The sequence below is a fragment of the Monomorium pharaonis genome, chromosome 8, assembly GCF_013373865.1.
Source record: "Monomorium pharaonis isolate MP-MQ-018 chromosome 8, ASM1337386v2, whole genome shotgun sequence".
In the NCBI taxonomy this organism is placed as follows: Eukaryota; Metazoa; Arthropoda; class Insecta; order Hymenoptera; family Formicidae; genus Monomorium; species Monomorium pharaonis.
The window spans coordinates 8912680-8929831 of record NC_050474.1 but is presented as its reverse complement, the minus strand read 5'-3'; the positions used below and the strand labels follow the sequence as shown (position 1 = coordinate 8929831).

Below are 17152 nucleotides of genomic sequence, written 5' to 3'. Positions count from 1 at the left end.
GCGAGAGTAACTGTTATTGCGATTGAGTTTTGACAGCTGTCAAATTTGTATAAATGGTTATCTATATACAATTATCGTTGTAGTTTATTTTTAAAAAGTAAAAAATAGAAAGTTAAAAAGCGCGCGCAAAGCGCGCTTCTGTAATGTCTAGTCTATTAAAAAAAAATTTATTTATAGTTTATTGATTTCATTTGTTATTATTTTTGTTTATAATACTAAAATTTTTAAAAATTTCAAAAATTTCAATTTTTTAATACAAGTATATACGTTTAGTATTTAAGATAATTTATGCAAACTTTTATTGCAATTCTAGACTTACAATTAGGTGCTTCGTAAATAAGTAAATAATTTTTATTTATTTATAAAGTAACTAATTTCTGCAACGTAATAAAACTTTCCATAAATTCTCTTAAATTCTTATATAAAAAGATTCAAATTTTTGTTGTTTTTTTAATACAATATATGTTTCCATTAAAACATATTACTATTTTTTATTAAAACAATTTCTGATTCAGGTAGTCAAATTTTTTATTATTTTCAAATGTATAATAAAAAACAATTTGTAATTTTTTCATTATTTTTTCATTAAAAATACATCTCATCCTTAAAACACACGTTTAACGAATGATACTATTTATATTGCCCAAGTAAATCAATTTTGCAATTTTTACAAACATCAAAATATTAATTTTTACATTGATCTATAATATTTTATTTATTATATTATAACTATCTCTCTCTCTCTCTCTCTCTCTCTCTCTCTCTCTCTCTCTCTCTCTCTCTCTCTCTCTCTCTCTCTCTCTCTCTCTCTCTCTCGTGTGTGTGTGTGTGTGTGTGTGTGTGTGTGTGTGTGTGTGTGTGTGTGTGTGTGTGTAATCGTTACTACATTCTAATACTTAATACATTCCATACTGGGACAATCAGACGGTGTCAGCCGGTGATAGCAAATAGAGACATTCGAGGCACTTTGTCGTTCGTGACAAGTAACTATGATGAAATCACTTACCATGTTACAAACTTCTATGCAACGGGATTAGAGTCCACGATATCTCGTCTTCTCCTTTTCTCCATGTCTGATATCAGCTCTAACAACTTACATTGATTTCGTGAGACTTTAATCGATGTAAATAATCACGTTATGTTTATCACAACACGGCGCAATTTACGTTAATGTTTCTCTATGAGTTTCGCTTTTGATTAAAATTGCTGGAAAGCTTTTACAAGTATTTAATGCACTGATATCGCGAACGAATGTATATTTACAGTCTATAAAAACGCCGCAAGTTGTAACATTTTACGTACTTAGATCATAATTGATAACTTAAGCGATAAACCTTTTTCGATGATAATATTTTTGCAAAGCGACAGAGAAATTAATTATTCAAAGCAATAAAAGTATTACGTATGTAATATAACAACACACACACACACACACACACACACACACACACACACACACACACACACACACACACACACACACACACACACACACACACACACACACACACACACACACACACAGACAGACAGACACACAGACACGCGCGCGCGCACATACCAAATTTGATATTTGTCGACATAGATTTGAATTTGGATTATGTCACTATGTAATGTACTTTTTGCAATCTCTAAATTTAGTTTACAATACTAGACGAACCATTTGTATTCAATACAATGTATTGACGTAATTTTAGGGAAAAAAAAACGACCCGAGAAAAGTTAGAAAAAAAGGCATGTTTCATCGTCGGGGCTTCCAGCGTCTCATGAAGTCCCTTTCACTTTTTTGCGAAGCCCCGCCGAACAAGAGCTCATGTTTGCGAAGGTGGCAAGATATCCTTCCGCAACGCGGGGGGTGAGTAACTCCATCCTCCGATAAAGAACGTCGCGTCGATAAAGGACTGGCTAGACATCGTTCATAACACGATATTTCTTTCATTATTATTTATATATGCATATATATAAAAGGTGCATGGATATTAGGAAACGGTTTATTTTACGCGCGGAGGAAATTGAAGACAAATTCACGTTTAAGTTGTTGCGATCGCAAAGGTAAATTTAAATGCTGTTCAAAAAGTCGTATGTCGGTTTCCACTCTAATGATCGTTCGCGAATATAGTTTAAAATTGTTACAACGTAATCGCAAACACGAGTACCTTTCGATCCAAAATTTTTCAAATTTACGGTTTGCGATTATGATAATCTTCTTTACATTGAATCATATTTCCAACATTGTAACATATTTAAGTTTAGTTAAACTCAGGTTTTTAAATAGAATATTGCTGATATCTAACCTGATTGAGATTGTGCAATTTCTAATTTTACATTTTCATAGTATTTAACTTTTTGCTGTACAATTTTTTATTATTGTTATGTACAGCAATAAAATTACTTTATTGTCATTACATTTCTATAGTACTTTAATTTATCTAAAAACCAGATATTTATTCAAATTTTGAAAAAAATCTTATTGATTTTTGTTCAAATTTTCAAATGAAATAAAATATTTTCAAATTTCGATATAAAACTTTCCAAATATCAATAAAATTTTTTAAAATCCCTAGGTTTTCAAGTCTTTTCAACCGTAAATATCAATATATATTAAATATAAAATTATTATATTTATAATTATATACACATAAATATATAAAAACATTATAAATACTAACAAAATAAATCAATCAAAATAAATAATAATTGTAGTAATTTAAGGAATAAAAGTAGACATAAGATAGAAGATGGTTGGAGGAGTGCACGCGGTCAAAAAATGCGCGTTTCAACCCACACAATCAACGACGCGATTCATTACCTTCGTTAAAGAAGGATTTGTTAAAGAGCCTAATAGCTGATTGATAATTACATAAATTAGACCCCGCCCTGTTTAAGGCATCCTCTCCAATGAAATTGACATTGGCTCCCTGTTTGGTTCCTGGATCGCCTTAAACGATGTGAATTGCTGGATTAATTGCACTAATGCTTGTCGACATCGCAAGGCTTTTTCCAACCTCACACGCAACGACCGTACGTGATCACGTTTCTCTCCGTTGCTAAATAAAGTAACAAAGAACTCCTTTTTCCAAAATGAGAACACGAGATATCTCAATTTCTTAATTACATTTACATTAAATCCTTATGAATTAAAAGTGATTATTTAATTCTAAAACGACATGTTTATTCCTGGCTTTTGTCTTGACTCACTAATGGCTTTATATAGGTCAAAGTTACGCCATAATCCTATACTTTGCATGAATATTAGGCTTGAAATAAAATGGGAAATTTTTGCCGCGCTACGAAAGCAAAAAGATTTAAATGCAAAATGTATAATAGTTATTGAAAATGTCGGAAACCTAGAGAGATCGGCCTAAAAATTTTCTTCTACTTCAAAATTTTCGCGATCGATCGTGTATTACTTAACTCTATGTAATGGAACAAATCTCATAGTTAATGATTTTTTCAAGTATTTCATGCGTCAATCATGGTTACAAAAAGGCTCCATGATCGGATCAGAAATCATTCTGTTTATCACCTAAGGAACAAAGCCACCACTGTATTGAGCTTCCATAGAGAAAGCATTGTAACGGGAGTATCTCGATGGCGCGAGAGCACGCACCAAATGCTCATTCCTCTTGAATGGTTGATAGCCATCGGTTGCGATCGAGATGATATCGCATGTTCGTAACACGTATCATTTGAGCTAGAGTCGAACGCAGGTGCACGCAAGAATGTAAATTGCTGTTATTGAGAGAAACCAGTATTCGGACGCGCACGTTCGGGATCTCAGTTTGCACTTTAACCTCAGATTTTCGTGTATTAAAACTAAATTTCTGATTGTTATTATTTTACGACGCAGCGTTCTCAGAACTGTCTTTTCAAAAACATTAACTACAATTCGTATAATTTTTTTTAATATCTTAACTGAATTAAATAGAAAAAATCGCCATGTCACTTTTATTGGCTTGTTTTTGGATATTTTTTAAATAGACTAAAAGTAAAACTTTAAAAACAAACTAAAAAATAATAAATGAGAAACAATAAGTTAAAAAACTTTGGAAAATATACGCTAAAAAGTATTGTTTATTTAATGATATAATAATTTTTATAATATCGTTCTAAATTTTGCCCTAATTAAGTTTTTTTGTAAAATAAGCGAAAATGTGCGTCTCGCAAAGTGAACTCCAAAACCGACATAGGTACTAATGTTACATTTTCCTTTTCTTTTCATAAGTCATCTATAAAAAATTCACATTAATGTATATAGATTCTTAGAAGTTTTGTATTTTGATAAAACATTTTCTGTTGATTTATAGAAATATTTTATGCCATATATGTTATATTACGTAAGACGAAACGCGATAAAATATAAAGATTAGTTTAGATTGTTAACTTAATCAATCATATTGCTTTTGTTCTATTTTATATGGTTTTTACTGTCTTACATTTAACAGACAGATATACTAACTTATATTGTATCTTAATTTGGTGTTTAAAATTGCATTTATAAGAAAAATAAGAAAGAAAAAAAAAGAAGTTTTATAAGACGCCACAAAAAAATAAAATAATCTAATATTGCAATAATGTACTCACTATTGTTTGGACTACGCAATGCAACTATGCAGGTTTTTAGAAAAAAGTTGTACAAATTATATTTTCGTTTTTAAACCACTCGTTTTTAACAGTTTTTGTATCTGCTAAAATTTTGGTTGTTACATACAAAATTTATACATTCTGCTTTTGTCAGTTAGATTGATTAAATATATGGTATACAATACATATGTATACCATAGTATTTGCTAATCACTCTCAGTTAATTTTCATACACGTACAATTTTTAGATCTTTTTTTTAGTATCATTAAATAAGTCGCAATCTAACTGCACAATATACATATGTCTTACACGAACAAAGAATATGTTTGAATGGCAATGTGATACCACGGAATTTCCATTCAAAATACACCAAACCATTAACCCGGTACTAAGTCTCGTCGTCTATCTTTCATGCCGATCAACGAGCCGCAAATAATTCAACACCCAGTATGAGGTCACTATTAACTTAGCTCGTCAGTCGTGAATTCAGCGACATTCATGGTTTTTCATCATGAAGCAAATATAGAGCAGCAAATACCATCGAAATTAATAATAGACAAATAAGAACAGGAATCTCTATATTTTTTTTAGAAAAAAGTACACGCACGCTCGTTTATTACGTGAAGCATGAACGCGAGAAATCATAACGAATGGTAATTAATGTACGAGGCAGTGACATTCGCGTAATTACCTTCGCTCACGCGTAAGATAATATGTCAATTACGCGATGGAGTTAATCAGAATTATAACAAAGCTCAATTGCATAAATCTCTCGGCCGGCCTGCGTTCCTTACGTTCGCGAAGATCTCTTTTCAAACAAAGTTACATCGCGTTACAGCCGCAGGGTCAATGGACACCCACAAGGAGAGCTCCTCTCGTCAATTAATGCCGAGGAATTTGTAGTCAATTATGCGCCACGTTGGTGGATCAACTCGTCCGCATGGGTATTGAAACGTAATTTATCATAACCGAGATATTAGACACAGCCACGAAACTCTTCTCCTCGATTGCTATTTTGTAATACTTTGATAAAAATCAGATTGTTATCTCTAATTACTGGTACATTTTTTAATTATAGCAAAATACTCATTTCGCAGAGAGGAAAATCGTTCAAAATTCATCGGTCGATTAATTTTCGCACAAGTAGTCATTAAAAATGGTCAGAGATTGCTATCCTAGTGTATACACAACATGCTTGATAAGATACGGAGTAGTCACGCTTTCTAAATCTTACTGCTACTTTATTATCTTCTCTCGATACGTCTTTTAACTAATAGTAGCGCAGACACATATAATTTTGTCGTTTTAACCACAAGATGAGATAGTAACCTAAAAAAGTTAAAATTAACATTCCTAAAAAATTCAGACTTTTCTATATTATATTTCTAGGTCACGACTACACACACATTAAGAAAATGGTAACAGGAGAGAGATTTAAAATGTCATAATATAAATATAAACGTAAAACACTTAAAGAGATTCATGTATATTCTTTTGTCAATAGAAATTCTTAGAATAAGAAATATGGAAGCAGAAACTCTTTTTCCTTCCATTACTATCTGCAACCGCATATTGCCTTGTATTCGTTATCAGCTTTCAAAGGAAATGACGTTTCCTGAGAAAAATATACTAATAATGCGCGTTATTAAGGTAAAGAAATACCAAGGTAATGTCAATCATTAATTAATGATTAAATGTATTGCTGCAACAAGACGATGAAGACTAATAATTAATCCTATGCTGGCTACTATATACTTGTCTTCATTACTTAGTCAGACTACCAGGAGTCATTGATGAACAGTTGTATTTTTTAAAAAGTTTGTGTTGCTTTAAAAAAACCGAAAACTCTGATATGCTCTTTTAATATTTAGAAAATACGATTGTACAGTTATATGATCCAAAACTTGCTTTTCTTATACATAGTCGAATTTGAGGCAGAATCGGCAAAATACGAAAAAAAAACAGTCTGAGTTAATATCACCCAGATTAATCTGTGGTGAACTAAAATTGTTTATGGGATACCGTTCGCCCTGCAAATAATATTTAACAGAAAAGAAGATATCCTTCACAATTCGATTATATTCACACTTTTGTAGGTGTTTTATCACTTGCAATGTCAACGAATCATTAAGCGAGATCGGTAGCATCTCATTCACATCGCTGGGAGATGACCAGCTGAATGTAAGCCAATCGAACATGTGGTCGATGAATGGAACCGCACGATCCATTATCCTCGCGTTTTCATGAGCTTAAAAATAATTTGTTTAAGGACGCCCGCCTGTAAGTTGCTCTTTGCTTTACGTTCGAGAATACTTGCATTTTATGCCTCACAATTAAAATTTAATTAAAGCCCTAAATCTTACGCAATCGAAAGAAGAGAAGGAATTACGACGCACGCATTACTAAATCTTTATTATCATTTATTCAGTACGCGCACCTCAAAGAATCTTCAACCCTTTGCTATTATAATTGTCTGGATGGCGTAATTTTTAAACAAATTATAAATTACGGAAACTTTAAATCTTCTGTTCACATTTTGCTTCTATGAGTAATAAAAAAATAGTAATCACATATAAAATTGAAATTATTATGTACAAAATACATGCAAAAATAAGTAGTTTTTATCTGTCTGGTGAATGGTCACCAGATGTTGAATGCATTTTAAGTCAAACTAATAGATAAACTATTGCTTGGTTACTCCGGTGTTGCTCTCGTTCGCGATAAAACTTTAAATTTATGGAAAGTCAATCATGATGAAGCAAAGATTTTGAAAAGGCAAAAGACGAAAGAATAATGCAACGCGAAATTCTACCGGAAATGTTACCCATAGGAAGTCCGCAGTGCGGTACATTCTCTCGTTCTCTCTCTTTCACACACACACACACACACACACACACACACACTCACACACTCACACACTCACTCACTCATTCACTCACTCACTCTGTTTCACACGTATTGTCATTTTTACCTTTTCTTCCCATATCCGACATTGTCAAGCTCGACGTGCCTGTATGTAGCGTAGGTGGCCATGGCAATCCCTCAGGACCTAACCCGACCTCGGACAATTCCACGAAGAAGACGCCTCTAGCTAAGCGATCCTGAAGCAGCCAACCTCTCTGTTGGGGATTATCCTTTTTTTAGAGTGCGGACAAAAACACGAGCTCAAAGCATAAACTTTTTTGAACAGACGAATCTCTTCGCCTTCACACTTCTTCCACGGCTCAGATAATCGTGATCTCTGACAGTTGCGTGTTTGCAGTGTTCGCGATGTCGATGCCGCGAGTTCGGGCAAGAGACTGACGGTTGAACGAGGATCCAGTCGGTATATAACGCCTTCTCCACCGGTGCTTCGTACCCGTTTCTTTCCCTCTCCTCTCTTTATCTTTTCTCCCTTCTCAACGGGAGCTCTCGCGACTCGCTACTTCCACCACGAATATTCCGGTAGTTGCCGCATGGACTTCCACCCCCGTTCACAGATTGCCAAGAGAGACGACGCCGACGCCGAGCATCGTGCATTCACCTCAATCAATACGCTCGACGAACCAGGGAGAGGAGAGGAACAACAGAGAGAGAGAGAGAGAGAGAGAGAGAGAGAGAGAGAGAGAGAGAGAGAGAGAGAGAGAGAGAGAGGGGGGGGGGGAAGGGGGAGGAAGGGAGAATGAGGAGAGGATTCGCCGGTGCGTAGGCATCGCTGCACATGCATGCTGCACGTGTGGACACGCGAAGGGTAATGAGCGGAAGAACCAAAAAGTCTAGGAGAGTGCAAAGCAACGAGCGGAGAGTGAAAAGATACTTTGTAAGCCGCTTTTTGATCATAATCCTTTGGTTTGATTGCACGTGAGAAATTGAGATCTCATTTTTTTAATTTGGAAGTAAATAGTACACGAATTTATGCATCCAAATTCGATGAAGTTGACAAAAAGAGAGACAAAGCGAAGAAAGAATTACAAAAAGCAAAATACGATGCACTGCCATTCAGAATGTCATTCACAGATAAACTGAAAGTTTTAATTTTAGTTTTCGTCTCAATTTTATTTTTCAATTCCTTAATTTATACTAAAAGTTATACATTTCAAATGCCAATTATGTTTCCAATGACATTTTAGTTTTCTCAATAATCTCAATAATCGTACTTCTTGTAAGTTTAAAACGTTCGTTTCATTATATGTATGTTATCAAATTTTTCAATATTTAGTTTATATAAGCAACGCACACAATAACAACAGAAGATTAAATTAAAAGTTTATTTTGATATTTCATTAGACTATCATGATTTTTAAAAATTAGATTACTCTAAATAACAAAACAATTACGACACAAAACATTAAATAAATTAATTTTTTATTTATAAATTAAGTTCATACAGTCTGTTTGATATGAGCGTGTTCGGCATAACTATTTATTGTAATAAAATAACAAATACTTACTACTTGGTAAGAATGTAATGTTTTATTGTTAATAAGTTGTCCAGTCGTCTAATTATCATTAATTATCTGACATCTTCGAAGCATACTAATATATAATATGATATATCTGAGAAAAAAGATCTTCAGAATATGTCGAAATAAGTGCTTGATCTTTAAGTGAGAGAACGTACCTAAAAGGAAGCTTTGTTAGACAAAATTGCATTCGATGTCCACTCTCGCAAACCAAATTTTTTTTATGCCCAAGCCGTTTCCGACATTTTTCAAACAAAAAGTTTTCTTAAATTCGAATTATATCCTTCTAAGGTCGAACGATAACTGAGGATTTCATTACAAAGCATCTCAGAAGAAAGCTCCCTCTACTTGCTCCCACTGAAATTTCTTGTCAAAGTTTACACATAAAAAGACATCGCTAGACATGCTCTTATCTGTATAAAATTTATCTCAAACTGTATAAAATAATTTAAAAAATATTGCTTTTTATTTTTGGAAATGTATTTTTTTTACATAAAAAAGTTAATAAGTAAAAGTTAATATATTTGCAAAATAACTATAGTTAAAATTAAAAAGTTAAATTCGATGTTATTAACTTCTTAAATTTATTATTTACCTTTTAACTTTTTAAATAGTTACTATTTAACTCTGAGTTGTATGTATCAAAATTAACACAGTTAATGTTCAATCAGGGCATCGGACGGAAATATAATGAATGTTGCCGCATATGATTCCATGATTCATGGTCAACAAAATATAAAAGATATTTTCCGGCTACGTACTCTGTGTTACACAAAACCAGTTTATTAGCTACATATTATCTGAAATATCATCTAAAATACAGCCAATAAATTAGCTTTGTGTAGCACAATATACGTAACCGGAAAGCATCTAAAGTCAGCACCCAAACAGATTATGTTTCGCAGACTAGTGCGTGCTTACTAGAGGCGTTTTCTTGAAGCGGGTATGACCCGGAGGATCGTCGCGACATACACAATTGTATTATAATGATAGATAAACGTCAATGGCATGTTGCGTGTCGCGTTGTGCGCGAATAAAAATTTAATACGTAAGTACAGAACGGAGCAATGACTCCGTAAGAATAATACCATCCACATTTAGTAGTGCGCATATCGATTTATTCATCATTGAACTTCTTAAACATGAACAGATTCAAAATACAATATAACCGTATTATTTTAATAATTTTTTAACTTCATAAAATTTTTCTTGAAAAATTTTCAAGCAAATTTAAAAGTATCAGCAATAGCCAAAAAATTTAATATTCTATGCATAAATAAAAAAATGTTAAAATAATATAAGAAGTACTCTTAGATCTTAATAAGTATTAATCTCTTACTTAACAATGAAGTAATAAATTAATTATGTTGTTAATAATTATATACGTTCACCGCAAGAACAAAAAAGTGTGCATAAATAATAATCGCCATTGCTATTCGCTCTGTCTACATCTATCTCCCATAGAAAATATTATATTTCCGCGAGATATTATCCAACGGACAGATATAATTACATATTGCAACTTTATAGCGCGTGGGCGGTAAGTAAAAAAATGACGTCACGTATCTCTCGCATCCGCGCCTTCAGCCTTAGTCGAGAATTCTCGTTTTCTCAACTAGGAAGAGACACGCGATGTGAGATTTCGTTGCTTCGTCGTTCTCACATGCAATTGCATCTCTATGATTCGCACTCACCTTTAATAAATTTTCCGATTTAGGCAAGTCACGCCTGCTCAAAATCTGGCTCGCGATCTTAAAGTGCTTTCTCGCCTGAATAGAACGAGGCAAAAAACAACAAAAAGGATAGATGCTAATATTGCCGAAATCCACACTTGTCCAAGTTTTTGAAATTAAGGCACCAAAATGTTTTACTCTAACAGTCGTTGTGTAGCTTTATTTCGCTTATCATCCTGTGCCCATAACATTGTTACACCGATCCTTTTAACGCACGCTTGTCTCTCCTCTTACTTCTACACTCTTATTTATTATAGAAAATATACAAGTAATACAGAAATAATATTAATAATACAAATAAATGTGTTTAAGTTATGTGATAAAATTTACATAGTATACTTCAGTATTAATATAAATTAATTGACTTGGACAGTTACATATTTCAACAACAGAAATATCACTTAGAACGATAACATGAAAAGTTATAACTTTGAAAGTTATACAAGAAAAATGGATACTTAAGCGTTAAAAGGTCAATGTATCAAGCATTATTGAGTCAACAGAATAATATTAAACAATTTTACAGAAGTTATAAATACATGTCAAAAATATTCGTATTTCTTATAATAAGAAATAAGAGTGCAGAAATAAGTTTTTTTTACATGTGTTACGTATTACGCGTTATGCAAAAGTTTGTATTCGGAACCTTCCAGAAAGCTGATTTACGCGAAGGGAACAAACTGTAAACGATGAAACACGAGATGAGCGCATAAGCGTTTTCATTAGTCTGTTTTTCGAGGGTTTCACCGTCGCATTTCTCGGAGACCGTTAGAGTTAGTCCGATCCACATGTCACATCAGGACGCATTTAGGAGATGTTTCTCTTAGTCCTAAAACTATTTGCGTAATTAACCGATTAAATTGCCGCAGTTCTTTTACGACGAATGATAGAGACATTGGAATTATTAGGAAGTGAGTGCCGGTGAAGAACCAACGATTCACTCCGTCTGGAAGTTTCATCACGCTTCGATACGCGCGCGTTAGATGTAATGGGACGGAATTTTACGCGCGTGCAGGCCAGATCTCGATGAGTCGCGTGCAAGTTGCGCTCCTGCCGATAATAAGATTTTTGCACCACATGAAATCTGTCATTATGACAAATTGGACGCAAAAATATTTTAAATATTAATTCTAGCATTCGTAACAAATTTACAAATTATAAATTTAAAAAAATGTTTAGAAATATATTTCGGCAAGTTATTTTATACATGTCTGTATGTAAATAATTTTACAATATAGAATTATTTTAATTGTATTATTATATACATATTTTAATATAAAATATTATTTGATTATATATTACCTCGTTAATTTTTATTGTAGTTTATGTAATAAATAATTGTTTAAAAATAGAAGATTCATAGTCTTTATTTTATCCAAAATATAAAAAAAAAAAAGAGATAATTAAGTTTCTAAGTTACGTAATACGCCGCCTAGAAAATAAAATTTAAATAACTACATGAAGTGTAGAAATATTGCGTTCATAAAAGTTATTTTTAAATGTCAAAAACATAAAAGCCTCGTTCAAAAATCTTCTCATTAACGCAGCTGATGCACCATATGATAACACGCGAACCCGTTTTGTTTGCGGCACATGTACACAGCGTTCATTATCCTCCTTTCTATGTGGTCCTCAGAGTAAATTTAACATCAGCTTTATGTTGCCAGTCTGTACAATGTTAGAACATTGGAATATTTAAAGTACATACTATGTCTTAAAAATATCTGTACAATTTAACTGTGAATAAAAAAGCTCGATAATTGTTTCAATATTGACATAATATTGAACATAATTTGATATAATATTGATAATAATTTTATCTCTGTGCGCGAGGCAAAATTACATAAAAATATAAAAATACATTAATATATTTTAATTTTTAATGGTTTTATTTTAAAGGCATTTTAATTGACAAAGTATTTAGTTTGAATATATTATTAAACATATTTTTGATCAAACTTAATCTTCGAAATAATCTAACAATAAGATATATTTGAATTAAATTTGAAATTTACAATATAATTCACAACACCCTATATGAATATACTTCAGAAAATCTATGCAAAATTGTTTGGTATCTATGATAAGTGCTGCCAAAGGTAAAACAAGAGCTGATGATTAGGTATATCCCGAACAGTAATTTCGTCGACAAGTGTAAAAGGCAAATCTTAAAACGAAAGCCACAGTTTTGCGCAGATTCAACATGTTTCTTTTGTGGAACGGACACGATCTATTTATTCATTTAAAAAACCGTTAATTATACCGTTTAGAGATCTTTAATTGACTTTTTTTACATTAAGAAACTCTCCATTTCGATACATTAAAAAATGTTTAACAAACTATTTCCAAGATGATAAAACATCCATTCGCAATTGCTATAGAGTCAATGATAATCGTGAGAATTTGAGTCGGTATTTTATCCGGAATGTTAGATTGTGCGTTCCCTGTGCGCACCGAGCATTTGCGTGGCCAACCTTATTTCCGCCGGACGATGAAGAATACCGAGACCAAGAGAGTCTCATTGAATCCGGAACTGTAGATCTTAATGTAATATATATACATGGACATAGTCTTCCCTTGGAAACAGCGTTTCCTGCGCCTCTGAGAGCGGAAGTTTTCGTAAACGTATCGTTGGAGAACTTGTTTCTTTTGTCTAGCGAACTAATAGGCGATTCTCCTAAGACTAACAAGCACTTGATAGTTTCTATTAGGAAAGGCACTTAGATGCACTTAAACTCTCTATAACGTATGTGACTTTTACAAATTAAAACAATGATAAAAATAATTATACACCTACAATGTTTCAATGCGTGTTCCAAAATGTGTATGCAGCAATATTGGCAGCAATTTGCACAACGTGTGCACCGCTGTGCTACACTTTTGGCGCTGTGCGCCAAATCAGATTGTTCAAACTTTCGTTAATGTTTTGCGTAAATCCACCGACGCATTTCTCCAGTAAATTATCACTAGAAAGTTGTTTTCAAATATTGGACGAATGGCTTTAATCACATCATCGTCCAGTGGCGATTTATGTTGATATTGCTCCAATTCGAGCACTCGAACGCTCGATTCCGTTTTACTCAACTCTCTATAATTCCAGCATTTTTGTAGATATCAACATAAAACTTTCAGGATATATTCTCGAAACTTGAAGCTTCAAGAAAATGTAATTTTAAAAAATCGATTTTTTTTCCCGCTAGGTTGGTGTAACCCCTTAACTAATATTAGACGGACGCTAGATATTTTATTTTTACAATTATGCCATATTTCCATCTCTTTCCGAAAGTCTTACTACAAAAAATTCTATAAGAAAAATAATGTTTCAAAAATGGTGTTGGCCCTAGAAAAGAAACAGACCACAAAAAAGAAAATTTGTGTTTCCAAAAGAATAAATTTCTTGGGTCGAAAACATTTCGTAGGAATTGCATATAAGAAGTAATTAATTTAGCTACGTAATTAACTCGCGCAAATAAACGTAACTCACATAAAGACTCTATCCTGGAAAGATAATGGGGTATCAAGTTATAATGAGATGTAATTGCCTGTGTACATTTGACTAAATGTGCGCATATGTTAATGCATAATATTGTTTATAAAGCGTAACGAGATTATTGTGCCATATAAATGTTGTTTGTTATAAATATAAGTAAATATCCTAGTAACCAAGTATATCTTTATATCTCTTTGGAAACCTATTATCATTAACCACAAAAATTTATTATTACTGCTTTTTAAAATATTAACCCTAAAGGCCACACCTCTATCCAGTCACATGGTAGCCACATGGGTGCGATTTGAGATTTTGTATTTTAAAGTTTTAATAACTTCATGTGTAATTATTCAAATCAAACAAATATATACTGTGTAAGGGTATCATTTCCCGTAGAATCCGATAAAAATACTTGCAAAAGTAAAAAATATAATTAACATAGCGAAAAATCACGATTTTTTAAACAAAATTTCGAAAAATAATTTTTTCTTTTTTAGAATGTCATTTGTTTTATAAATAAGATATTTAAATAAAACTTTGAGAAATTAAAGTTGAATAGTTATATTTTAAAGAAAAAAATTCGTTATAGGGTTATATAAAATTTAACTATTTTTTACAATGCATTGAAAATATGGTATTTTTTGAGTAAGTAAAAAATATAAAAAAAGCATGTTTGGATAAATAGAAAAATTTTATTCGGTTTAAACTCATTTCATTCGATTTAATCTTGATCATGAATACATTCTATATAGAGCCCTATGATTATCGCAAATACGCCGCTGACAACTGCAACTCTTGAGTCGAGTTCCGCATTTTGCTCGAGTCTCTTCTTTTATAGTACTGAAATTACTAAGTGGTACATTCATCACTTTTAATATTTTTTAAATAACATTTTTCATATTAAATCTTAAACTTCGATTTTCTAAACAAAGCTGTGACTCAACTAATAAAAAAGCGAGACTTTTCAAATATTCTTTTCTTCAGACCCGTGTTCAAAGCGTGTACAAAGCCGGTGTCAGCTATTTAAAAAAAATCGTTATTTTTTAAATTGATTAGTATTTTTTACGAAGCATATAAGTATTTCACCGCAAATTATACCTTTTTTATTATATATAAGCCTCTACATAAAACTCTTTACATGGAATATATTATAGTTTTTCATCTTGAGGTGTATATGGCTATTTTTTAAAAATATGATAAAATGGTATATTTTGCGATGAAATACTTACATGCTCCATAAAAAAACACTAATCAATTTCAAAAATAACGATTTTTTTTAAAATCGCAAATTTTGTAAACTGGTTTTGTACACGCTGCAGTCACACAAGTGCGAATTAGGATTTCGGCAGATTTTCGATGCTTCTAGCTTAATAGCGATAAGGCGACTGTGGTCAAACAACATGGCGTCGATTATTGTTATAGATATACACATTTGTCATACTAGTTTGATGATGCTGCAGAACGTAGCTAGAAAAAGGCGGAGTTATGAAATTTTTGCTTGGTCCGCATTCGTGTCAAATCGCATCCGTGTGGCCTCGAGGGGTTAAATTTTAATTGTAATCTTTAAATATTATTATATTTAAATAATATTAATACTTTAAGAGATTTGTCAAGTTTTAAACAGTATAAAAAATTAACGTTAAAAAATTAATTTATTACACAACTATTACACATTAGTTTATATTTCGATAACGTTCTTAAAAGTTTTTAAGAGACATTATTTGTCAAGATACTCTCTAAATCGTAATCAGTGGATATTCACGCATAAGTGGCATACTTATAACTGTGATAATCAGTGAATATTCACTGTCTTTCAGTAATTTTCACTTTAGAATTAGTGTATAGTCACTGAAAGATCAGTGTATTTATTTCACTGATTGATAATCAATAAATGATTATAAGTATATCATTGAAAGTCAGTGTATTTCCACTGATTTTGTCGAGTTTTCACTGATTGTGATTTAGAGAGTATTTTTTGTATTAATTTTCAAAAATATGCTAAATACAACAAAACTTTTCAAATAATATATAATAATGTATAATATATTTATATCTGTAAAGTAGAAGAGAGACTGAGTAGACTAGAGATAGCGGACTAATCAAATCTACGTTAAAAACATAATACTAGAAGCATGCAGCAAAAACTCAATTATTTATGAGATTTCAACACAAATTTTATTTAAAAATTACGAGATATTTTCGAAAATTTGTACGCGTAAGTAAATATTTTTAATTTTTAACTTTGTATTCTAAATTTATATGTACTTGTCTGAAGTGATTTATATTTAAATGTGCTATTTTTAGGTAGATTATGTGTAGACAGAATATATAGATGTAGCTCTTGCTTAATTGGTCTAACAGTTCGTTTTTCTAGTATTCCTTAGATTTTTTCATAAATAAATAAAGCTAGTAGACTAGCCTTATCGTAAGACTAAATGACATATTTAGTGACAAAGTTTATAGTACTATTTTATTATAAATCAGTATAATATTATACTTCTTAAATTTAAATAAAATTAAATAATAATAATATATAATAACAATTAATTAATTAATTAATAATGACGCTCTCATATCTTTATGTTTAATAATAATTAAATTTTACGTATATTACTATTATAATACAAAATTAATTTAATCACAGGAAATTACAAGAACAAAAAAGAATAGAGAAAAAAAGACAAAAAAGACGAACCAAAAATACTCCAAAAGCATTATAAAATGTGTAAAAAATAATTTTAGGGAAATAAGTATTTTTGTTCCTCATTAAAACGCAATATCCCATTGGAACGTATCAATATGTTATGAAATTAAAAAATAAGATTTCAATTAAATGTCAAAAGCTATTCAGTTATTTCATATAAAGGAGAGGCGGGCAAAGTGGCCAGGTTAAGATTTGCTG

At 31.7% G+C, this 17152-nt stretch overlaps 1 protein-coding gene across 4 annotated transcripts in view; it reads right to left on the bottom strand.

Annotated features, from left to right (window-relative positions):
• Nucleotides 1-17152, bottom strand: part of LOC105833817 (microtubule-associated protein Jupiter) — a 166231-nt gene that overhangs the window by 55036 nt on the left and 94043 nt on the right. Inside the window, exon 1 of one of the 4 annotated variants that reach the window (XM_036291373.1) lies at nt 7557-8082. The exons of 2 other annotated variants lie outside the window; for them this stretch is intronic. In XM_036291373.1, coding sequence (XP_036147266.1) covers nt 7557-7618 — 62 coding nt within the window. In that variant the 5' untranslated portion in view covers nt 7619-8082. Of the gene's footprint in view, nt 1-7556; nt 8083-17152 lie in introns of those variants that run through there. One more of the 4 variants, XM_036291377.1, reaches the window with a different exon arrangement.